This window comes from Melopsittacus undulatus, chromosome 4, assembly GCF_012275295.1.
Source record: "Melopsittacus undulatus isolate bMelUnd1 chromosome 4, bMelUnd1.mat.Z, whole genome shotgun sequence".
Classification (NCBI taxonomy): domain Eukaryota; kingdom Metazoa; phylum Chordata; class Aves; order Psittaciformes; family Psittaculidae; genus Melopsittacus; species Melopsittacus undulatus.
In genome coordinates, this window is record NC_047530.1 from 112,105,568 (window position 1) to 112,131,119 (window position 25,552).

The following is a 25,552-nucleotide window of genomic DNA, read 5'->3' on the forward strand; positions in this document are numbered from 1 at the left end:
AGCACTGGAGGGCAGGGGGAAGGAGCTGCTCACCAGAGGTTCACCAGGAAGACGTGCTCGATCTCCTGCAGGATTTCCAGCTCCCTGAAGACGTTGCGAACCTCGTCCCTCTCGATGCACTGCTGTTTGTTCATGTACTTCATGGCGTACATCTTCTCAGTGTCTCTTTTCTGCACGATACACACCTCAAGTGGTGCAGAAGGGGAAGGAAAGAGAGATTTAGTGAGATGTTCTCTATCCTCGTTTGCTGCTTTACTGGGCTGAGACCAACACCTCTGAGTACTTCTATCCCCTATCCAGAATTCCTGATCTCTGGGCTGGGAACTGGGATCTACAGATAGAAGCATCCCTGCTCCAAGTGCAGTGCCCAGGCACTCCTGATCTGGGCTCCATTACACCCAGGCTGTCTCTAGCTGCTCAGTTAGGCAGGAGATTCCCCTAGGATGTGCCAGGAGAGCTTTCCAGCAGGGACTGTGTCTGGGAGCTGTGGGAGAGAGCTCTGTGCTCGCTGCCTCTGAGTGGAGAGCAGCTTTGGGCAGCAGTGGGGCTCCTGTCCCAGCCTCAGCTCCATTCACCTGCACTGCAGGCTGCAGCCCCAGGCAGGCTGGTTGCAATCTCCTGCACACAGAGCAGTGCTTGGAAAGGTCAAAATCCTCCCTCTGCTTGAGCAGAAAGTCATTAATGTGCAAATTTGTTAACAGCAAGGACCACAAGCACCGCGGAGATGCAGCAGTGCCTGTCCCTGCAAGACACAGACCTCCCTGCATGGAGCTCCACAGCATCCCACACTGGTTTATATTGGAAGGGAACTCAAAGCTCCTCCAGCTCCAACCCCTGCCACGGGCAGGGACCCCTTCCACTGGAGCAGCTGCTCCAAGCCCCTGTGTCCTACCTGGCCTTGAGCACTGCCAGGGATGGGGCAGCCACAGCTTCTCTGGGCACCCTGTGCCAGCGCCTCAGCACCCTCACAGGGAACAGCTTCTGCCTCAGAGCTCAGCTCAGTCTCCCCTGTTCTGGCAGGTTCAAGCCATTCCCTGGGCCTGTTGTAGGGTTTGCAACCTGCTGTGCTTCCAGCCCAGGCTTGCAGCCTCCAATGGAACCCATCTACTGGAACAGGGATACACTCACAGTCATTGCGACACCAGCACACAGAGCTAGGCCACCAGCAGCCACCATTGGGATCACCCAGTACAATCCAGCACAAGCCCACCAGGCTGGCCTGGGGCTCCCTGAAGCCTTGGATGCTCTCCCCTGCTTCTTCTGATCCTAATGACACCCTAATTCCTGAGGTAATCAGTTTCAAATGAACTAATGAGTTCTCAAGGTAACTATTTTTAAGGGAACTCATGACATTTCACATCATGTAATCACTCGTGTACATACATGTACATGAACGATACATGTGTACATGTACACGTATACATTCATGTAATCATTTCATTCAGTGCAATCATTGTGCAATCATTAATCAATCAATCAATCAATCAATCTGCCCTCTGTGTTATCAGCCAGGCTCTTGCTTACAATGCACTGGATGTGTTACCTTTGTAAAACCATTAGTTTGGCATTCTGGTCCCAGAGCCATGGGAGGGTGGCTGGGGATGCTGCTGCCAGCTCCTCAGAGCAGGTCACATCCACACAGCACAGGAGCAAGCACAGGGGAGCCTGTGCAAGCCCTGCAGACAGACAGGAGCCACAGAACTCTCCTGCACATCCAGAGTGCTGCCATTAATAACCATTTGCAAGCGCTGATGGTGCACGGTATCATAGCATCAAGGACACACTGCAGCAGGGAGGTGACACGGTAATAGGTGGTTATCATTAGCCTGATGAAAACATCCCAATTAGCGACAGGCACTGAAATTAGGGGGTTATTTTGCAGTTGTCATTACAATTATGGGAAGAGAGGAAAGTTCTGGGTTGAGGTAACTCCACACCCACCTCAGACCCCACATTAAAGGGTCAGCTTCTGGGCAGCTTGACCCAAGGAGCTGTCACTGGGATGAGCTCACCTGCAAACAGTGCTTATCCTGAGAGCCCTGTCCTGCCCCTCTATAGGCTATAGGGTGAGAATGGGTGTCCCCAGCCCTGTGTCTGTGGGAAAGCAAAGCCCATCAACTGCAGTGCCAGGGCTGCTCACAACAGCAAACAGGAGGTAACCCCTGCTCTGTGCAAACAATAATGATAATGAACTACCTACAGACCCCAGCAGGATCCAACCTCTGCCCACAGCAGGCTCTAAACTGGTTGTACATTTAACAAACCAGGCAAAAATAACATCATAAACTCTTCAAGCAGAAAAGACCTAACAAAACCCTTCTGAAACATGAAATCATCAAATCCCAGCCTGGTTTGTGTTGGAAGGGACCTTAAAGCTCCTCCAGCTCCAACCCCTGCCACGGGCAGGGACCCCTTCCACTGCAGCAGCTGCTCCAAGCCCCTGTGTCCAACCTGGCCTTGAGCACTGCCAGGGATGGGGCAGCCACAGCTCCTCTGGGCACCCTGTGCCAGCGCCTCAGCACCTGAAAACATGGACATTGCCATAGGATCTCTCTAAAACACATCTGTGAGCATCAGCCACCAGGCACTGATACCATCAGTCCCTGTTGTCAGCTCATCCCACATGATGGCCAGAAGCTTGCGAATCTCTCTATGTGGTTCATTTCTTTGTATCGTACCAGCTATTGAATTTGAGATTTATGTCATTTGCTGCTTGTTTCTCTGCAGTGAGAGTGGGAACCTAACACAATAAATGAGAAAATGAAGTAAAGTTCCTGGGCTCTGTAATCACCATAAACAGCTTTCTGAACCTGCACAGCATCACCTACATACAGAGCAATGCCACTGGCAGGTGCTCTGGAAAAGAGCACCAGTGTGGGTGTTGATGGAGATGTTCTTCCTCCAGCCAAGACCCACAGAGATCAGGGTGGGAGAGCAATAGGACTGGTGTTGGTGCTGCCCTGGCCAGGCTCAGCCACTGAGGTCCTTTGCCACAGGAACCCTTCCTAAAATGCCCCTGGTGACAGAAACAAACCTCTCCCCCAAACCAGTGCCCAGCACAAGTCTTCTCTGTCCTGTGCTTCTCCACTTGTGCATCTGTTCCTGGGCAAGGAATAAACATCACTTAGTGGCAAGTCAAGAGTGGGCTTTAAAGTGAATCCATTTTCAATCAGATCCACAATGTGAAGCAAGGCAAGAGAGCAGAAAGAGCCTACTTTGTCCTCACCCTGCATAATGCAGGGCCTCAGTGCACAAAGGACATTTGCAGTGGTTAAATACAGCCATTAGAAAAGATTGTCTGTATTGCTGCCAGATTTGCGCAGCAGAAGGCAGGCATCAGCTGGTCCTGTATTGCTCAAGACATGGCACATAAAAGATTTAATAGAATCCCAGATACCCTGAACATTCAGCTGCTGCCAAATGGTTTGTATACAGCTGCCTTTGCTTTTATTGCATTAAAGGCATAAAGGGTTTGGAGCCTGCGTTTGTGATTCAGGACATGAGATGAGCATTTACCATCTCCAAGTTCCCTTCATGGGGCTCCAAGGGATGGCAACGCCTCTATTGTCACCTCACTGGCAGCTCCTTCTCAGCTGAGCAGGGGACACCCTGGGTCTTCACTCAAGGAGATAGTCCCAGCTCTCTCATTCATTTAGAGGTGATGTTACAACAGTAACGGGCAGGGAAAGCTGACTCCTGGCTTTGAAATCCCTTTGTGTAAGGCCAGAGTTGGCATTAAGAAACACAGAACATGAACAGGAGTGTTCAAAGCTGCCTCAATGCTTTGTGGAGGACTGAGGTTTGGGTGGTTTCTGGTACCCAGGGCACTCAGACATTACATGCGTTTTGGAAGCAGTTTCTGCTCTTGTTAACTTCAGATGCTTTCCCCAGTCACCTACATTCTTGCTGCTCTGTACAGTTTTGGGTCCAACCTGCTCTCTCTTAGGCTGGCTTTGCCTTTTCTCCTTTAGCAATGAAATCACATTTTTCCTGCTGATTCTGAAGGAATCCAGCGGCTGAAATCCCTGCTCAGAGGAAAGGTCATCTAATCATTTAATAGCATGTCCTGACTTATCTCCAACTAATTATAAAGGGGCAGCACCATCTGCCTGGGCTCCAAAAAAAGCGAGCGGTTTGCATTCCGGGCAGCATCTGCAGAGCTGATAAACACTTGAGCTTGTTTGATCTGGGCTGCACCAAGATGATTTCTCCCTTCTGCAAATGCCACCTTAAACTGAGGCACCACAGCCCTGTCCCCTGCAGGGCATCAGCACCACCCCTGATGCAAACCCTACAGCTGGGCTCCAGAGATCTCCCTTTGCTTCTGCACAGTGAGCAGGAATCTCTCAGTGGCTTCTGCCTTTCCTAGACCAGACAAATGTGCTGTAATCCTCACAGACACTTCCCTGGCTCCCACTGGACCCAGCACCAGGTTTCACCGTACAAAGCCGGATTCACTTCTTTGTTTTTAGAGCTGAGTCAAGGCTTAGCATCAGCGAGCACTACACAGCCACATCAAACACCTTAATCCTACATGACAGTGAGCCACAGCTGAGCACCGCTCTAGCCTGTAAAAATACTCATTTGGGGTGGTTGCACCTTGCCCACGTGTGATTTCTCCTCCAGCTTCTGCTGACTTCCCATGGGTATTTATATCAGGCCTCCCAATACTCTTAACCTTACCCACTAAGCCAAGAAACAAACCCCTCACTTCTCTGAGTTTCATCCTTCACAAACCAGCAGTGTCTGACCAGCTGGAGGGAAGTTCCTGTCCCACAGCCTTTAAAGGAGACTTGGAGAGGACTTCAGCTGGCAATGAGCACTGCAATGGGCAGAGCAATGCCCATGTGGAAGGGCAGTGGGACAGTGATCACTGCTGGGACCCCAGTGCTTTGGTGTGGGACAGCAGTGCTGCACCAGGAGCTGCAGACTGAATCTTGCCCCTTGTATTAAAACAACCAAACCAGTTTGCAGCCACTCTCAGGATGGCAGAAACAGTTCTATTTCACAGCTACTCTGGGGAGAAACCAAAGGCCTCTGACACAGCCGCAGTGCTACAGCTGCACAGGAGGCAGCACCAGCTACCCCATCGTTTAAAAAGCAATCTTTATCTCATTCTGTATTATGATGGCACTGATGGTAATTGAAATATAATCTCTGCCTGGTAATTAACATCTGTACGATTAACACTTGTAATTAAACAGATCATATTAACTCGTTCCACAGTTCTCATTCAGGGTAAATCCCACTAATCACAAGTTTTTAGGCATAGCCAAGACAGCAGAGCTGAAACCTGCCTCCAAATGCAATTAAAGTATCAGGGATCCATGACTCATGGTGAGCAGTTGGCTGAAGCTCTGCGGAAGCATCTACCTGCTGCCCATGGGTCTGTCCATGACTTCTGTGTCCCCCAGGAAGGACCCCAGGACCAAGGCCATGCACACTCCAGAGGAGCCCAGGAGCTGCCATAGCCATGAGCCACCAGCATGGCCCCCTGAGGGCCACCAGTGACTGGAAGTGGCCAGTGCCAAAACCATCTCCTGGGGACATCCCCTGGTCAAACACTCCTTTAAGCCCTGGCATTACCCTGCCAGCTCCCAGCTATTGCCCTGGGACAGCCCACGGCAAACAGCACCTCCTACAAAGCCACAAGAGCGTGTGAGTGATGGGCAGTATCAGGAGTGAACCCCTGACAGCCTCCATCGAAACTCACCTCAAATTCATCAAATCAGGTTTATCTCATCAAAAGCATTCTCAAAATGGACACAACTCTGTTTGCTCTGACAAAGGCAGTGACCTGGCAGCTGGGTCCTGGCCATCAGACAGCACTGCTCGGCTCTGCTGGAGTTCTCCTCTCCCAGCACCCAGAAATGAGCAAACAGGGAGGGACAGGCAGGCAGGTGGACAGGCAGACGTGCTCTCGAGCATGGCTGTAAGTGCAGCTATGGACATCACAACACTGCCTTGGGCAGGATGACTCATGATCACAAAGTAAATGGATGATTACCAGACACACAGGACAGTAAAATCTGGTCTAAGGGGCAAGGGCTGGGCTGAAGACCACAGGTACACAGGAGCAGCTCCTGCAGGAACAGGCCCAGAAGAGGCACCCAGCATCTCACGGATGCTGGTCCCCTGAAGGTGTTCCACCTCCACAGCTGCTGACCCAGAGCTTGGCTCAATGAGCACAAGAGGAAAGGATGAAGGCAGTGGGCACTGCAGGAGCCTGTGCTGCCCCTCACCATCCCCTCAGGGCTGCCCTGGTGGAGGGAGCTCTGACTGATGCAGTACATCAGACCTGTCCCTGGAAGAGCTCTTCAGTGATGCCACTGGCACAGGGCACAAGAGGCCTAGTGCAATCCAAAGGGATCCCACAGCACCTTGCTGTGAGCTGGGGGGGCTGCGCTCCAGGGACAGAGGTGAAGTCCTGGGAGCAGGACCATGGCATCACACAGCTTACCCATGGCACTTACCCACGCTCAGAGGGACACGGTACTATAACACTGTCTGATCCTGAATACAAACACACTTTGAAACAATCACAAACCCTATTGCTTGATTATGCAGCTTATTTAACCACCACTTTGCTCTGGGAACAGTTTTGACAGCAGAGTCTCTGGCAGTGTTTTTCCCAGCGATTATCTCCAGCACACAAAGACCCATTTACAAGAATGGGACATCTGCAGCTCTGGTCCCAGCTCCATTCTCCCACATTATCCATGTGGATGAGCCAGGCTGGGTGACACGAACACATGGGCACTGCTGGCCGTGCTGACCGCGCTCCTCTGCCTCCCCACGTCTGTCCAGCTCCAACCGTGCCACATCACTCAGAATAACAACAGTATTTAATAGCTGAATAATAACAAGCTTTTGAAGTCTCAGATACAAAGGTCAAAACCAGAACCTATCCATCTACTCCAGTATAAACCACATCAGAAGCTGTAAAGTGGCAGTGAATGGAAAATCACTGCAATCCTCAGGATACCTGTTCCAAGTATAAGGTAACCAGCCCCACAAAAATGCCTTCACATCTTCAAGAGCCGGTTTTGTTTTCTATTCCAAACCCCTCGCCACATTTCACTCCTTATGGTATTTTTGCATTGAGTCTTACTTGTTCCCTGCCGAAAAGCTGTGCTTTATCACGAGATGGATGAAGCACTGGTTTGTCAGAGCACCATAAATCATTAAAATCTCTTTAATTCAGCACTGCTGTTTGCTGCAGCCAAGTTGTAACAGCGGCTGATGAAACTTTTATTCCTAGCAAGCCTGGTGGTGTCAACACTTCCATTAAAAACCCCTTTCAGTTGCTTATGCTAGAGACAAAACCCTCTTCTGAACCAAAATAAAACCTGCTGTTGCAGATCACACCTCCGTGTGCCATACATCAATAACTGCAACTCTGGGGCCTTGGGAATGTGTTTGTGTTCTCACCTCGTGCAGATCTGCAAACCCTGCAGCTCAACAGAGCCGGATGGGTTTATATCATCTACAGACGTGGCTGTTTGTGCACCAGGAAAGTAACACACATCTCATAGCTACAGCTGGGAGTGTGCTCGGAACACGTGCAAAACTAGGACTGCTCTTTCTTCACGTCTTCTTTCCACAGTGAGCCTTATTTCTGTCTTGCTGTTGACATAAATGGCACAGAACCAGCACACAGAGACTATGTCAGGAGAAGCTCTCCTCGGTGGCACCTGCACACAGCATGCAGGGAGCTGAGCTCTTCTGCTTGGGGTCTATCATGGAATACCTCCCAGTTCTCCTGCAAGAATTCAGAGAAGGGGATGCAGAATGTTACCTATGTGCTCTGAATCCTACGATTTAAAGCAATTTTAGGTAGTTCAGATGAAGCACTTCCTTTTACTGCCACGCTGAGAAAAGAGCATCTCATCAGACATTAAGCAGATGTTTCTGTAATTGAATTCTGGATATGGGTGACTATTTGACTTGCAGCTCAAAAAAACCGGGTAGACTTCTTCACCTCAGGAGAAACACTGTTCAAATACACAAGAAAAATCTAAAGAATTGACAGCATATAAACCTAAGGAACAAAAAAGGAGCATTTTTCTTTACTTCTATTTGTCCCTGCTCACCCCCCTCTCCCCCTTGCACACCAGATACGGAGTTTCATCATTTGATATAGATTACAGTCAGTCAGATACAGACTCACAGACTCACAGGATGGTTTGTGCTGGAAGGGACCTCAAAGCTCCTCCAGCTCCAACCCCTGCCACGGGCAGGGACCCCTTCCACTGGAGCAGCTGCTCCAAGCCCCTGTGTCCAACCTGGCCTTGAGCACTGCCAGGGATGGGGCAGCCACAGCTGCTCTGGGCACCCTGTGCCAGCGCCTCAGCACCCTCACAGGGAAGAACAGTTTCCTACTGTTGAACATCTCAAACTCTGATGTCTTTACTAGATTTCAAAACAAAAAACGTGGGCATTTTGGGCATTTTCAGCCATCCTCTGATCATGGTCCTGAGCACGTCTTCAATGTGGCATCAGATGGACACAGAGCAGCAGACCCTCATTGTGGGGGGTTTGGGGTGGACAGGAGCTGTTTCCCACTGTAGGGGTGGCTGTGCTTGGGTGGGGAGGAGGACAGGCAGGGAGATGTGTTCTGGAGCTGTCATGCTTCCTACAGAAAGGCTGTTCGGCATCTCCGTTCCTGTGTAGCTCTAATCACGTGCTCAGAGCTCTGCTGGGCTTTTCTGCCTTTAATAACATTTAAAGAATGATGACAACTCAGAGCACACTCAATCCACCATGACCCTCCTTCTTCTTCCTCTTGGATGGATCCAAACCTGGATCCACCATTTACTCCAGCTCAGCAGTACTCAGATTCGCATTCGAATGAGGTCTGAATGGGTCTGAATTCCTGTAAACAACTACACTTAACCAGTCTGTTGTGAATAAAATGGGGAAAGTGCATCTTCCTATGGTTGACCTATGTTTGGAGTTTTGTATTTGGAGTCATTTTTCATTACAGCCATGGTTACACTCTGTGATGCTTTGTACACTGCTCAAGGAGACCAACAAAATAGGGGTTTTAGTTACATATTTGATAAAACTTGGGAACAGAGAGAAATCGAATTGTTTCCAAGGAAGGATGGAGGGCTTTATTAAATCTCAGACTGTAAATGGATGTTGAAGCTTTCCCTGATCCTAAGGCAAGAAAAGTCAATGTGCTGTTTCAAACAACCTCATCGCTCATCCTGAACGGGTGCTGCCGAGAGCCTTGTCCCTGACATCTTCATCGGTGCTGCTGCACAGCCTGCCCCCAGGCACACAGCTCCTGTCCATGCTCAAGTAAACAGATAGAGGTGTAACTTTTCAGCTAAGAAGGAAGGAGGTGCTCGTGGTTTGACAGCACAAAACCTGCAGGAGGAGTTAATGCCCCTGCAGCCAAACACTTCACTTTTCATCAGCAGAAGCTTGCTTCACTGTACTGAAGGGTTCACCACCAAATCGCGTCTCCTCCAGTAAAGGTCTGGTACTGAAAGACCTTGTTTTTCAGCCCAGGTCTTGCAAAGAAAACCTAAGAGCTTCCGCATGACAGACGTCTGTGCCTAAGACACCAACAAATGGGGAAGTGACTCCAGCATCAAGGTGAGCGAAGCTCCCTGCAGCTCATTAAACCAGCTAATACAGAGCTCTGACAACCTCCCAGAGGCTGACACCAGCCACTGCAGCTGCACTCAGGACTCACAACACCTGTAACAACTGATGCTGACAGCAAGAACCTCCGTGGCCATGCCATGCACGCTGCACACAGCATTCATTTCTCCACCAACCCCAGCATCACACTCAGTACCTTGAACTTGATGGAAGTCTGGCCACATTGTAGTCAATCTGTTCACATTCACTTTTCAATATTGCAGTAAAATCCCTATATCTTTCCCTTGGGAAAAGGGGCAGTTCAAACCTAGACCGTGTAGTAGCTGACCAGACATAGCTTTATTTTCTTTGTCATACACACCCAACACTCAACCAAAGCGTTTGGATGCCACCAGCAGAGACCTATGTATACCTATACTAAGGCACTATCACAACATACAAACAGCAGAAGTGTCCGTGAGAAAATACTATCTTGGAGTGGGATGATGAATGACAAGTTGTGGTTAAGAGCAGCACAACTCCACTAACGAGTGGATGAATTCCACTGTGACCACTGTTGACCCTTCCTTTAGAAAAAGCAAGAAAGCAAATGTTACAGCAGCTCCCCAAGGAGATGCCTCTTCCAACTCCACCATCAGTCCCCACACATGCAGGAACTCAAAATACACAATACATGGAGTCTGTTCTCCACAATGAATCTTTTACAGTTCTAACGCTCAGTTCCTGTCCCAGCTGGATGGAAAGAGCGATGTGTCCTGGAAGAGAAAGCTGCCGAGGCTGCAGGGGAGATGGAGGTACCTTGAGATGGGGCTGCAGGGGAGATGGAGGTACCTTGAGATGGGGCTGCAGGGGCTCTGCATGGACATCCTGCTGTTCCTCCCTCCTCCATCAGTGCAGCCCCCCAACAGCTGAGCCAAGCAGATGGCTCCCAGCAGACAGGGGCTGCCCCCACGCTGTTCCCAAGGAGCCACAGCACTGCTTCACATGTCTATCAAACCTACCAAGCACTGCTCATTATATCACATCACCAGCATGAACAAATGCGCTTCAAGCATTCCACAGCGAAGATCTTCCTACTGCAGCTCTCCTATTAGGCATCTACAGAGCTTTTACACTTCCACTCATCAATGCTGCTGAGTTACTCACCGTGCCTCAAGTGGCCCATCATCATGCATGTCTCCATGAATATCAGGCAGCACATCCTGAGCTGAGTCATTGCTCTGACTTCAGCCTGGCCTCCCAGAGAAGGCAGCAGTCACCCATCAATCCCACCATGACCAATGGCAAGCACATCCCTTCACAGCAAACTGATCTTCCAGAATGACTGGCACAAGGCACTGGGAAGGGGCAGATCAACATACGAGCTCATCACTGCAACTGAGCAGCAGTGCTTGACCAGGGCTTTAATTCTGCCTCGGACCTGAAGGCATCACCTAGAAGAAGAGCTGCTGCCCAGAAAAGACTCCAACTAGAGTACTCTGCCCAGGAATAACCATGTGTATCTTATTCCCCTTGATAAGCCAAAATATTATAGCAGGGGGCTAAAATCTGCTTTTAGAATCATAGAATCCCAGACTGGTTTGTGTTGAAGGGACCTTAAAGCTCCTCCAGCTCCAACCCCTGCCACGGGCAGGGACCCCTTCCACTGGAGCAGCTGCTCCAAGCCCCTGTGTCCAACCTGGCCTTGAGCACTGCCAGGGATGGGGTTAGATCAGTCCCTAATGAAGAGTCCCTCTTCAGCATCCCTGCAGCCCCCTTCAGACACTGGGAGCTGCTCTGAGGTCTCCATGCAGTTTCTCTTCTCCAGGCTGAACAGCCCCAATGTTCTCAGCCTGTCTCCATAAAGGAGGTTCTCGTGGCCTCCTCTGGACTTGCTCCAGCAGCTCCATGTCCTTACATTGAGGACATCAGAACTGCACTCAGTGCTGCAAATGGGGTCTCATGAGAGCAGAGACCATCGTATGTGAGTGCTCTTCTTGAATGAATTTCCCTGCTTATGAAATAAGGCAGAGCAGGACAGAGCTGGAGCTTTGGGATATCACAGGATGCATGGAGCTGCATGAGTGGTGGCCAAACAAAGCTCCCACAGCCTGGCTAAATGGCACTTGTGGGAACAGCAGCTCGGAGGAATAGGGCAGCTGTTATTCCATCTTCAGCACAGCCTGGTTTCAGCGCAGCAGCTGCTGAAGGGGCAGATCCGTGTTTGACACTGCGCTGCCCTTTGTTCAGAGGGATTTTAGCAGTTACATTTAAAAAGCATTTCTGGATCAGAAGCAATGGTGCAGCACAGCAACCGCTCTGCAGCTTGAGGGAACAGGGATGGAGGCTTTACAGAAATAGCAACTGAAAAGGAGGTGAGAGTGAAGAGCAGACACAAAAGGCTTCTGTTCAACAAACACTCTCACTTTCCTTTCTTTTCCCTCTTAAAACACCCTCATGTTAACAGCACAGAGCTTTCCTGAGGGAAGCAGAATTCCTGATCTTACAGCAGAAATAGAGTTTATCCCAACAGCATCGGGTCAGTAGCCCCACTCAAACCAGGAACAAGTCAGTAAGAATAAAAAGAAGCAGAAAACAGCACAAGAGCACATCTGCAAGTGTCAAAGTGATGTTATAACATAGGTTTTCTTTCAGAGAACAAAGCGTCCGCTTGGTGTGAAAAAGGAAAGCACCAAATTTGGAATTCCTTAATGTTTTCATTGCTAATCTTCTCATTTATGAGACTACTCAAAGGGTATTTTGCTATCCCCATTAGACAACATAAAGATGTCTAGAATGTGTCAGCAGGGCTGTACCTGCCAGCCCCTCAATGCCCCGACAGCTCCAGCACCACGGTGCTGCTGAACCACACCAGGGCCGGATGAGAATCAGTGCACAGGCAGGGGAGGAAAGAGCTGTTTGGGCACTCGGAGGCACCGAAAATCACATCCTATTACTTATGCTGCTCACAGAACTTGCTCATTATTTCACAGCCGTTTTCCTTGCCCGTGACAGGCTGAGCAGCTTGACCTTTCCTTCTGCCCATTCCTCCCTGTCTCCCCAGTGCCGAGAGCAGCATTTAGCAGGAAGATACAGCAGCAGAGAGCAGAGAACCTCCAAGAGCAGGTAATGACAGAACAGAATACAGCTGAGCCATGAGAATTAGTCATTTCCGTCTCATCCCTCCCGATCCGTCAATCTTGAGCAGAGAATGAAATGAGAAGCAGAAGTCATAGAATCATAGGATCAACCAGGTTGGAAAAGACCTTTAAGCTCATCAAGTGCAACTGTTCCCCAGCACTGCCACACATGGCTGAGCCCCGCACCCCTGGTGCAGCACAGCGAGCTCCTCTGCACCAACATCCCTCTGCTCCTGGCTCAATGAATGCATTGTCAGGGAGCAGCCAGGCAAACAGCGAGCTTCTGAGTAACTGGAGACAGCAGCAGCAGTTTGCCACTTGTTACTGGCACCCTTTGTGCAGCAGCTACGCATCCTGGTTTCCCTCAATGACTCCTAATGCAGTAGGTATTCTATATAACACCCATCCATTCTTCAGGAAGCTTTTCCCAGCCAGTCAGAGAATGAAAATACTCATGGAAATACCCAGCATGTCACAATTTACAATGATGGTTATTTCCTGACCACAGACCCTGCAGCTGTGCCACACAGAGATGGCACGTGAACAGAAATGAGAAGATGCATAAACCAGCACAGAGGCCTCTGCAGACCCAGGTGAATGATGTGCAGCTCAGGGCAGCCAGACACTGGGCAACGTGGTGGTCATGGAGGCAGAAGACTCCATCCCCAGCAAGAAATGCACTCCCATGGTCTCCCCAACCCTCCACACAACCCTTCTGATCCACCTCGAAAGGTCTATTCCACAACAAGCAGCTTTTCCACATCTTCTTGTTGCCTGTCTCCAGAATCCATCAACACAGCTCACTGGGAAACAAGGCAAAGCAGTACCTAATTCTGAGCAGACTGGGAAAGAGGGAAGGACAAGGGAGAAGGCAGACAGGAAAACTGGGAGGAATAAAAGCACATCCTGTGCTCATCAGTGGGAAAGAGCCTCCCTGCTAAGCCTGGCTCAGGAGGAGATTCTGTCCATGGCAGGTCTGGCCTCGGTGCTGCACATGACTGGTGCATGGCACAGGCAGCCAGTCTCTGGGACAGAGTGCTGTCAAATCTATCACGATAACAATCGCTTTGATTGTTGATTTTGTGCCAGTTGCATCAGTTTCCACATGTGTTTCTCGTGTTCCTTTTATCTTCACTGTTAAGATACAGAAAATCTCCATTGCCTTTTCCTGGCTTTGAGGCAGCTCCTGTATCCACCCCAGGAAAACCAGAACAGACCCATACCCAGAACAGCTCTATGGGTACATGTCTGCATTACCATTACATAACTACAGTTACCATGAGATTCCCTGCCTGCGGCAGGGGTTGGAGCTGGAGGAGCTTTAAAGTCCCTTCCAACACAAACCAGGCTGGGATTCTGGGATTCTATAGTTCAGATTTGTTTTACGCAGTGCACAGACACATCAGTAGGAAGTCATGAACTTCAGACTTCTTTAAACCCACAGGAAGAAAGGCACCATGTGAGGAAAAGGAGAGTCTCCTTCTGCAATCATCATTGAATTATATGAATTATAGAGGAACAAAAGGGGTGCACCCCATAATGCTCCGGATAAATGCAGACAATATTTACTTCAATAAACTATTATAAAAGCTCTTAGAGAACATTTGCTGTATCATGCTGATAGAGTCATCATTTCATAAGAACAAAGGTCATTGTTTCTTATTGTTTATGACATTAAGTGGCTTGTAATTGGATTGTCCAACCATGAGCATTAACACAACATCCCAGACTCATAAATTGCAGCTTCCAAGGACCTGTAGATGATGCTGACATCCAATGTCACTGCTGCCAAGTCCTGGATCTGATGCTGAAACACCCCTGCTCCCGGTTCAGTGAGCTAGCTTGAGGGCTGGTGCTTGACGGCTTCTCAGAGCCAAGGAAAGATCAAATGCTGGTTGTATTAAATCACATAGAAAGTTATAATTAACACTATCAAAGCAGGGTGCATGGGTTTTACTCTAAATTAAGACTTCTGTCAGCCATGCAGAGCAGCAGCCGGTGCTGGCTGCCCAGCAGGCACCAAGCATGGGTAAAGGCACTGCTAGAGGCAAGGCACAGCCTCTTGTGTTGACACAGCTGAACTGGGTCTCTTGAAGGTAATGCTAGAAAAACAATGATCAGATTGCCCATTATTAACCCAACCGAGTGCCAACATATTCTGCTCTTTGTCCTCTGAGATGGATGAGAGTTTATGGAACTCAGTAACATGTTTAGGTCAGGTTTTCTGCAGCAACCTGCTCTAGAGGAAGGTGTCCCTGCCATGGAAGGGGCTGGGACTGGATGAGCTTTAAGGTCCCTTCAACAACAGCCAGTCTGGGATTCTATGGTTCCTGGTTGGGGCAGCACTCAGCCCACCCTGCCCTCTCCTCCTGATGCTGCTTTCCTTGAGAGAGTCCACGGAGTCCTGCAGGACCTGGAGATGCTGCTGCACCATCTCCTCCTCCCCTCAAGACCTCAGCTCTGTGCCTCATTACCCTGTAATTAGACTGTCCCTTCTGAACACGAGTGCCAGTGTCTGATTTAGAGACATCTGCCACTCAGCAGACAGCATATGTGAATCCACAGAAAGGTCTCCTTCATCAAAGCCCCAGGAATGAGATTGCATTTGTGCCTTAGGGGTGGAGTGTGGGGGGGTTTTGTTGTTGGAATATTGGAAAACATCGCATGTAAGAGCCAGGGAGAACCTGAGCAGGGAGCAGCTCTTTAGCCTTGATGCACACACGGGAATGCATGTGAGAAAGCATTTCTGCTGACACAAGCCACAGGAAGCTTTCACTGCAGTGCTGGGCTTGTGGTTCACCTCAGGCCAGTGCTTCTGCCTGCAGACAGAGAGGAGCCCTGCAGCGATGCTGAGAGCACACACCCCACAGAGCCAGGCACTGCACGTCCATCCACCCATCACAGCTGCCACCGCCTGCGTCTCCATCCCAGTGCCTCAAGCAACAACACAGGGTTGATCAGTTCTGAGGCTCCTCCTGCAGCACCCCTTGTGATGCTTCCCCTGGCATTTACAAGCTATTGTACAGCCCAGAGCAGTGATAGTAGAGAATGGAAAACAAAAGCAGTTCTACCGTCAGACCCAGGGCACACAGAGTGGGTTCTGTCTGGAAGAAGAGGACCACAAACAAGAGCAAAAGATCCAACTGAGTGCAGACAGATTACATGGTAAAGGTAAAGCAGGCAAAGAATACATCAGAGATCCCCTACAGTGTCCAGCCTGAGGTTCTGACCTGAGAGCTAGCATGGGTTAGTCACAGAATCACAGGATGGTTTGGGTTGAAGGGACCTTAAAGTTCACCCAGTCCCAACCAGCAACACCTTCCACTAGAGCAGGTTGCTCCAAGCCCCACTCAGCTTGACCCTGAACACTGCCAGGGATGGGGCAACAACAACTAAATGTACATTTGCAATAGTCACAAGTACTTGGAAAACCCTCTTGTTTTTAAACATGGGAACATTCTGGGCATTCCACCACAGGGACGTCACTGGCACTCTCATTTAGGGCAGCTGGGATGGGGGTTTTGTGCAGGAAAGAGATGATGCCCCAGTGAAAGCTCAGGTTGTGCCTCCTGCTGACAGGACTGAGCTGCACCCTCTGGGGAGCTGTTTTGCCTACACAGTAGCAGCACTGCATCATTTTACACCTCACAGCAAACAAGAACTCCATCGTCTTTACACAAAAAAGAAACCTGGAGAGGGGCACATCCACCAGGCCCATGGAACCCAACACCACTGCCGCAGTGGCACTGCCTGGCTGCCACCCTCCAGTCTGCAGGGCTTGGGTTAATGCTGCACTTACACAGACGTCCTTTTCCCTTCACATTTCATGCGAGCTTCTTAAAAATGAAAATAAATATAACATTTTATAAACTTAAAAAACATTTTATACTTCCTGTTTGCTTTTTACTTCATTTTGTGCAGTTCAGAGGCAGTAATGGAAGTTAAAACACAGGAAAAACCCCAAAACAGCTTGTCTGGAAATGGAAACCAGGGGCAGGCAGTACTGCCACCCCAGGGGCCAACAGAATCAAAGACTGAGAGTGATACAGGAGAAAGGAAACAGGGAACAGGCTCACCCAGCACCCCTTGCTCTTCCCTCTTCCACCACTCACCACCATCACAACTGCTAGTGACAGTTTACCATGCCCCAACTACAACACACCAATAGCGCTGGCACATCCCGAGGTGTCACCACTGGAGCTGTGACAATGTGAATCACTGCATCCCATGGGGAAGCTGGGACCGGAGCTGTGTCCATGCACTGCCTGCTCCTCTGCTGGGGTGGAACTGGGATGTCACAGCCGGACCTGCTCCCCCCTGCAGCCCAGGGCTCGGGTGATCCCAAGGAGCAGGATGACCACAGGAGGGATCCAGCTGCTGGTCGTGCTCATGGCTTCAGGAATCAAACATCGGAGTCTGCTTGCCCAACAAAACAATGCTACCTCTCACACTCACCCCTATGGACCTATAGCAGTGTTGGAGGCTTCCAGACAGATCTCACAGAGGGACGGACATCTCAGAGGTGTACGAGTTCTGCTTGGGAAAATCAATCAGACAACACAAAAACAAAGATCCAGAAGGAGGGAAAGGCTCCACCATTAATTACACTGCATTATTAGACACCAGGGAGTCCCCATGAATCCATCACACCAAATCAGGCTCCACTGCTACGCACGAGTTAGTCGAGACAAGCTTTGTTCTGGCAACAAGACACAAGATCCCCTCGGTACTGGTGCACTTTGAGACCAAAGATGACTTGACAAGAGAAAACAAGAGAGCTTCAGGAGAGGAGTAAAGCGGCACTGTGCCCAACAGCTCTGTGAGCACAAGGCAGAGCCTGTCTACAAAGTGTGTGGGAGCCACCAAATGAAAACATCTTCTGGGCTGTTTTGTAGTAGATGAAGGAGAGAGGCTGGTTCACAGAACACCCGACTGGTTTGGGTTGGAAGGGACCTCAAAGCTCCTCCAGCTCCAACCCCTGCCACGGGCAGGGACCCCTTCCACTGGAGCAGCTGCTCCAAGCCCCTGTGTCCAACCTGGCCTTGAGCACTGCCAGGGATGGGGCAGCCACAGCTTCTCTGGGCATCCTGTGCCAGCGCCTCAGCATCCTCACAGGGAACAGCTTCTGCCTAAGAGCTCAGCTCAGTCTCCCCTGTTCTGGCAGGTTCAAGCCATTCCCCTTGGCCTGTCCCTACATCCCTTGTCCCAAGCCCCTCTCCAGGTTCCCTGCAGCCCCTTTAGGCACTGGAGCTGCTCTCAGGTCTCCCCTTCAGGAGCCTTCTCTCATCCAGGCTGCCCCAGCCCAGCTCTCAGCCGACTGTTACTCTTGGTTGTGCATTCAGCCCTGCACTGCTCTCATCAGCTCCCATGTGCTGCTGGCACAAGCAGTGAGCTCTGCCTGTCCCCAGGACCCAGGAGGGGAAGGAGCTGGATGAGCAGGGCCGTGACTCCAGAGGTGTCACACTGCTCCAGAACAGCATCCTTACCCTGCAGGGAGGCTTCAGCAAAGCACACAGGAGATCTCCCTGACACAGGATGCAGGGAATCAGTGTCCAGGCTGCACGAGCTCAGGGTTTGGGAAGAAGCAGCACATTGAATGGCACAGTCTCAGCCAGGCTCCCATTTCCTCCAAGGCTCCTGTGACTGGGAACCAGCAGGCTCCATGAGTCAGGAGGGACAGAACCCGCTGAGCAATACAGTGAGAGCCTGTGCAGCGAGCAGGGGAGCTGGGGACACAGAGCAAACCACCCCCTCAACACACACTCCTGGGGCTGCCACCGGTGTGTGCCCCTATACAGCCTCCCCATGTGCCACCCCACCGGGCTCTGCACCATGTCCCACCGCCCATGGAGACCTGCAGGGGTGGCCTGGGGCCATCAGTGGGGTTTGGGTGGAGGAAGGTGCTTCCACCCTCCATCTCACACTGCTTTACTGTCCACAGCCTCCGGCTGCTGGAGTGTGTCCCACCTCCCACCGACAGCGTGACTCATCCGCAGGGAACAACAACCCCCCGGCAGGCTCTAATGCACATGTTAATAAGGCACTGGGTATATAACTGTGACAGAGGTGGGCAGCTTTTTACTATAGATCACTGCCTTATGGAGCCTGATCCTGCAGCAACCCCAGACAGGGCCCAGGGGGGGTGCGCAGCATCGTGTCCCAAGGCTCCCTCCCCCTGCAGTCCCTGCTCACACTGTCCCAAGGCTCCCTCCACCTGCTCACACCACCACTCAGGATCACTCAGCAGCACCCTATGCTCTGTAGCTGCACTGCTGCTGCCCCAGCCCAGGCCCTGCACAGGGAAGCACTGCTGGGAAGCACACCATCACCTCCGCTTGTCGTCCTCTGCCATTCTCTCCCATGGCTTTTGCCAGGGACACATTGACAGCTTAGCAACACCCCAGAAAGGAAGGACATCAGTGAACAGTACCAGGAGGTTGTACGGGAGGGAGCATCACCCTCCCTGTGCTCTGCGCTTCTGGTGCCCTCCCCAGCCAGGGAGCTGCTCCTGTGCCTCACACTATGGTGAAACACGTCCTCCACATCCCCATTGCCTCCTTCTGCATCCCACACAGTGCCCTGTGCAGCTCCGGGAGCCATGCAGGATGGTGCAAGGCCTCTCCTTCACCCAGGCTGGGGCCACATCCTGCAACCTCCCCCAGCAGGGCTGGATGGGCAGACAGCACCCACTGCAGACTCATGGGCACCCCTTGCCTGGATGCTCCCTCTCAGCTGCACACACTGCTCCTGGGAAACCAACCCCATGTTCACCTCTGGAGCATCCTGACCCCAGGGCAGGTCCCTCTGCTGCCATCCGGAGCAGGGTCGGGGCTGTCAGCAGTGTGTGAAGGACTGACAGGGTCCATATCCAGCGAGGATGTGTCTGGAGACCCTGCCTGTGCTCTGACAGACCCTCAGCCTCACACGGGCTCCAGCTCAGCAATGGAAGACACAGGGCAGAGAACACCCATGATATCAAAGGATCAAGTGTCTGGCCTTTCTTTTCAGCCAGAAATCCCACATTTATAAGCTGACTAAAAGGCTCAAGTTGTGCTATCAAAGGGGGCTCTGCTGAGAGCAGACTTCAAGGGAACTGTAGCTGCAGTGTATGTGCTGGGCGGGCATGGCTGACCTTTACAGAACAGATTAAAGCTTTCAGCACCCAGCCTGGGCCATGTGAGTGGCTCAGGCAGCACACTCAGACATCACAGTGCCTGTGCACAGGAACCCAGACAAGCACCAGATAGGGAAGGGCCATGAGCATCCTCCCCAGGAGCAGGGACAGCTCCAGCAATGGCCATGCTGAGCTGAGCTGAGCTGAGCTGGCTGCAGCCCTGCCCTGGGCAGCCTGTTCCAATGCCTGAGCACCCTGTGGGGCAGGAATTGTTCCTCAGCTCCATCTAAACCTGCCCTGGTGCAGCTTGAGGCCGGTTCCTCTTGTCCCATCCCTTGTTCCTTGGGAGCAGAGCCCAGCCCCTCCTGGCTCCATCCTCCTGCAGGCACTTGGAGGGAGCCATCAGGTCCCCCCTGAGCCTTCTCTTCTCCATCTGAACCCCCAGGTCCCTCAGCCGTTCCCCATCACACTGTGCTCCAGTCAATACCTGACTACCAGGAAACCCTCTTTGGTTGCCCTGAACCTTCCAGGTCCTACTAAAACTCCACAAATTACTTAAAATAAAGAAAAAAAGACAAAGATGTTACTGAAAGCAATACAGACACATACACACACACACACACATGCACACACACATGCACATCCCTAGGCCCTGGACACTGCCCACAATGGCCCAACCATCCTAAGAGATGTTTGTTTTCTCTGAAAACACCACATTGCTGCTCATTCCAGCCCCCATCCACTGGCTTAATCCCCTATTTCCAACAGTATAAATCACTTCATGGCACCAAAGTGGAAATAATGAGTTCCCATAACCTTACCCAGTTCTTTACCCCTTGGAAAAGGCGGCAGTGGTTGATCTGAGGGACAATAAGAGGGAAACCCATGTGGGAGGAGGATTACAGGAACGAACACTCCTCGGCTGCCTCTGCTTCAAACGGGGGAAGACTGCAGCCAGGAGAGCTTAGTTTCTAGGAAGGGAGATGTCAGCACAACTGCAAAGCAACCAACACCTTCCGGATTCCCAGGTCTCACCATGTCTCTCATGGAGCATGATGCAGCTCAGTGTGGGGTTCCCGTTACAACAGGGGATCACAAACTGCATCACATTCTGGAGCCTATGCTCTAGCACCAGGCCAAGGGGAATGGCTTGAACCTGCCAGAAGAGGGGAGACTGAGCTGAGCTCTGAGGCAGAAGCTGTTCCCTGTGAGGGTGCTGAGGCGCTGGCACAGGGTGCCCAGAGAAGCTGTGGCTGCCCCATCCCTGGCAGTGCTCAAGGCCAGGTTGGACACAGGGGCTTGGAGCAGCTGCTCCAGTGGAAGGGGTCCCTGCCCGTGGCAGGGGTTGGAGCTGGAGGAGCTTTAAGGTCCCTTCAACACAAACCAGGCTGGGATTCAATGAACCCTCCTTGGCTGCTGCTCCTTGAGTAACAGCAACAGAGCAGTGAAAGCCTCAGTAACTGCTGCTGCTGTAGCCTGTGCTACAGGACAAATGTAAAGCTCCTATGAAAATACTGAAAATCAAATAATATTACCTCTAATATGGATGGAAAATATTACCCATTCGTTAATTTGAGTAAACATGGAATTAAACATGACATTAATTTGATTAGTAATATCTTAAAGCTGATTAAACCCATCTCTAGGAAACAGAAATGGGTTTGGCTTTGCCAGAGCCACAGCCACAGGCTCCCTGGCCTTTTCAAAAGCAATTCCTGAGTTGCTGTTTCCTTCCTTTGGTAGGGCTCCTGCGCTGAGGAGCACACAGCCTGTCCTGAGTGGGAAGCAAATGCCTTGCCCAAAGCTACCCAGCGGTGCTGGTGCTGCCTCTCATCACCACGAGCTCACACAGCACAGCAGACTTCCCCGGTCACTCACTGCACAGGGAGGCCTGCATCCCTGCTTTGACATGGATGGGACACTGGCTCCTGAACTGCTTCCTCTTTGTGGGCAGATAGTGCTTGAATCAACCAAAGCAACCAAATCACTCACACATTTCAAACACCAGTTTCCAGGTAGGAAGATCTCCATTTTCCGTAATTAAATGCGAGTTGTAAATGACTTTGTAAATGCAAAAAGCTTTTCTTAGCATCAAAGGAAATTTAGCATATTGACATAATTATCCCGAAAGATGACAGATGAATCACTGCAGCATTTTGTTGAAAGTGTATATACAATTCTGATGCCTGATAGACTGCTATGTGCCAGACTTAACCTTTCTTTAGCATAAACAGAGAAGGAAGCCGCCATGAGGAGCAGCTCTCTTCAGAGCCAGAAAGGCCCTGCCCTGGGACAGGAATATCTTTTTCCCCATTTCATGTTCTGAGCAGAATTAATTTTCCATCCCCAAGTGCTGCTGCTCAACAGAATAAATCCTCTTTGGCAAGTTTACATTCGGAACTATGAGTATTCTCATGTGAGCTCCCAAAATACTGTTGGCTGCTATTCTGTAGTAAGGTTTTGATTCAGGTTTTGGTTTTCACGGATGAGCAGAAGTCACAAAACCCTGAGAGATCCTATTCTGGCCAGGGCTGTCTGGGGAGACCTTCCTCTGCTGTTTGCCTTTTATCTTTACAGCACTACCCTAAGGAAGGGTCTGAGCTTGTATTGAACCATTCTGCATCATCTATTATAACCTCAGGAACCCCACAGAGCTCTGCTGTCAGCTTTTGCCTTTCCTTTCTCAAGAGACATGGTTGTGAACACGGGTGACTGTTCAAACCCTCCTCCTTGTGACTTGCATACTGCCCAGCGTTCCATGTCCACCAGCGTGGCAGTCCCACATGGACTCACAACAAACCCAGGCAGGAATTAGCATGGGAGAGTGTGCCCCAAGCACATCAGAACAGTGTAAGAGACACCTTGGTGCTCGGGAGTTAACTGAGGCTGTGACAGAACATCTCCATCAGCGAGCAGTGCTAAGGACAGCGCTGTGACTAACAGTGTCCACTCGCTCGACTCTACCTCATCAACACTGCGGCTGGATTTAGGCACTGGACCTGCTCTCAGGTCTCCCCTTCTCTTGCCCAGGCTGCCCCAACCCAGCTCTCTCAGCCTGGCTCCAGAGCACAGGTGACTTCAGAACAAAATGATCTCTGACTTACGCAGTGAAACCTCCAACTGAAGCATTTTCACTGCTCACTTCCTGTTCTGCTGACCCAGCACATCACATCCCAGGTGAGACATTCTGCACAGGAAAACTACAGAGCAGCACCGGTGCACACATGTACAAGGACACGGCACATGCACACACTGAACTGTGCAAGCAAATGGTGTAAAATGCCATGACCGAAGCAGCAAAGAGCTCTTGACACAGGGACTGAGTGAGAGTCACTGGCAAAGCGTGTAAGAGAGGACTGGAGGTAGGAAACTGAGCAGTAACAGATTTCCAGAGCTCTCCAGCTCTTTGATCATCACCTCCCACCTTCTCCCACATGCCTGGCAAAAAACTCTTGTTAAAAATAAACAACAAACCCTCTCAGCATAACTCATTTCTGATTGGGAAAACAGCCCAGGGCTTCAGACAGCCCTCCAGAGCACACGGTGCCAGCTCAGTCCATCACCCAGCACACGCACTGCACCCTCCTGGCTTACTGTCCCCCTCACAAGCCATCAACCCTCCCAGGACAGAGGACACGATGAGTGTGTGCTGTGAAACAGCCCCAGTTGTGCTGTAGTTTCAAACACACCTGTTTCCACAAGATGCCAAGAAACAAAGTAATGCCAAACGGCAGCAAGGTATTTCCTGAACACGTTTTTCCTGTGTTTACTGAGCAGTCATGATCCAGCAATGAAAGTGGCTGATTTCAACACCGTTCCTGTGCCAGCAAGTATGCAACAGCAGACACCTGATACAACATACAAGCAAACTGAGGAGCAAGGGTCCAAGCCTACCTTGCCAAAGCTTCCCTTCCCAATCGCCCGGAGAATCTGGAAGTGGTCAAAGTTCACTACAAGGTAAAGAAAAAAGAATTGACATTTGTAAATGCTTCACTGCAAAGAGCTTACATTCAGAAAGAAGACAAGGAGACAAGCGAAGAGCACTGGTCAAGCTTCAGATCACTGCCTCCTGGGGAAGACGATGGCCAGCAGCTGGTTTGCTTTCAAATCTCATTACCTGCTTACAGTAGCTAGAAAAGAGGTTGAATGGGATTATTAAAGTGGTTTAGCACAAGTTAAAATGCAGCTTTGGCCTATGTTAATACAGGAGGAGTCTCACAGATATGCAATAAGCACACAAGCCAACTCAGAGCATGGGCGAGAGCAGAACACAAACACCTGGATCCATACAGCTTCACACTCAACATCCCAGGGGTCTGGCACTGGAGCATTCCAAAGGACAACAATTAGAGATGACAAGACAACCAGCAGTGACAAGAGAGGTCAGTGCAGCTCTAACACTTCAGTTAGTGCCGCGATCAGCAGCACTGCAAGTGAAATTACTTTGGCTAAACTATTGCTGTGATCTAATTTCAGTCTTCAGTAAATAAAACAGATATAACCACAGAATCCCAGCCTGGTTTGTGTTGGAAGGGACCTCAAAGCTCCTCCAGCTCCAACCCCTGCCACGGGCAGGGACCCCTTCCACTGGAGCAGCTGCTCCAAGCCCCTGTGTCCAACCTGGCCTTGAGCACTGCCAGGGATGGGGCCACGAGGATGATCAGGGACTGGAGCACCTCCTGTATGGAGACAGGCTGAGCAAGTTGGGGCTGTTCAGCCTGGAGAAGAGAAGGCTGCGTGGAGACCTCATAGCAGCTTCCAGTATCTGAAGGGGCCTACAGGGATGCTGGAGAGGGACTCTTCATTAGGGACTGTAGTGACAGGACAAGGGGTAATGGGTTGAAACTGAAACAGCAGAGGTTTAGATTGGATATAAGGAAGAAATTCTTTACTGTGAGGGTGCTGAGGCACTGGAATGGGTTGCCCAGGGAGGTTGTGAATGCTCCATCCCTGGCAGTGTTCAAGGCCAGGTTGGATGAAGCCTTGGGTGATATGGTTTAGTGTGAGGTGTCCCTGCCCATGGCAGGGGGTTGGAACTGGATGAGCTTAAGGTCCTTTCCAATCCTAACTATTCTATGATTCTCTGGGCATCCTGTGCCAGCACCTCAGAACCCTCACAGTAAAAATGCAGGTCTGTTTATACCAGTAATAAAATAATCCTCATTGCCACATAGGGAGCCCCTCACAGACAAACAAATACTCTCGCAGAAGCCGCTGTACAGGACACACCATTACCCCCATTTTACCAACTGCCTCTCCATGTCTCAGTTCCTTGATGCCCTCAGAGCTCAGGAAGCTGCATGCTGCCAACAGAGCCCATAGCACACACTGCACTTTGGGGCTGGCTGTGACACAAGCACCGCACTCCCAGAGAGGCCATAGGTGTTGAGGAGGAGCTCACCAGCGGCCTGAGCTGCACCCTGCTCAGCACCACCCTTCGTTCTTGCCATTCCCACCACATGCAAGGGGACCTTCAGCATTTCTTCCCAGGAGGTTGGTTGAAGGGAAATGCGGGGCACTGGTTTGGGGACCTACAGCAAGAACGAAGCATGAGATGTTCAACAGCGAGCACTGAACCCATGTTTGACTGACAGCAGAGACCAAGATCACACAGGAAGAGAGGGAGCAAAGAATTCACCATAAATATTCCAAATCCCACTCCCAGATCTTAAATAAATGCACATCTGTCATCTGTGAGGATGAA

At 50.7% G+C, this 25,552-nt stretch overlaps 1 protein-coding gene across 5 annotated transcripts in view; it reads right to left on the minus strand.

Annotated features, from left to right (window-relative positions):
• The window catches only part of STK32C (serine/threonine kinase 32C), a 74,414-nt gene that overhangs the window by 9,756 nt on the left and 39,106 nt on the right, over positions 1-25,552 (minus strand). For 4 of the 5 annotated variants that reach the window (XM_034062639.1, XM_034062638.1, XM_034062637.1 and 1 more), the window contains exons 2-3: positions 23,743-23,798; positions 34-185 (exon numbers count right to left, since the gene is read on the minus strand). In XM_034062639.1, coding sequence (XP_033918530.1) covers positions 34-185; positions 23,743-23,798 — 208 coding nt within the window. The remainder of the gene's footprint in view (positions 1-33; positions 186-23,742; positions 23,799-25,552) is intronic. The other variant, XM_034062640.1, reaches the window with a different exon arrangement.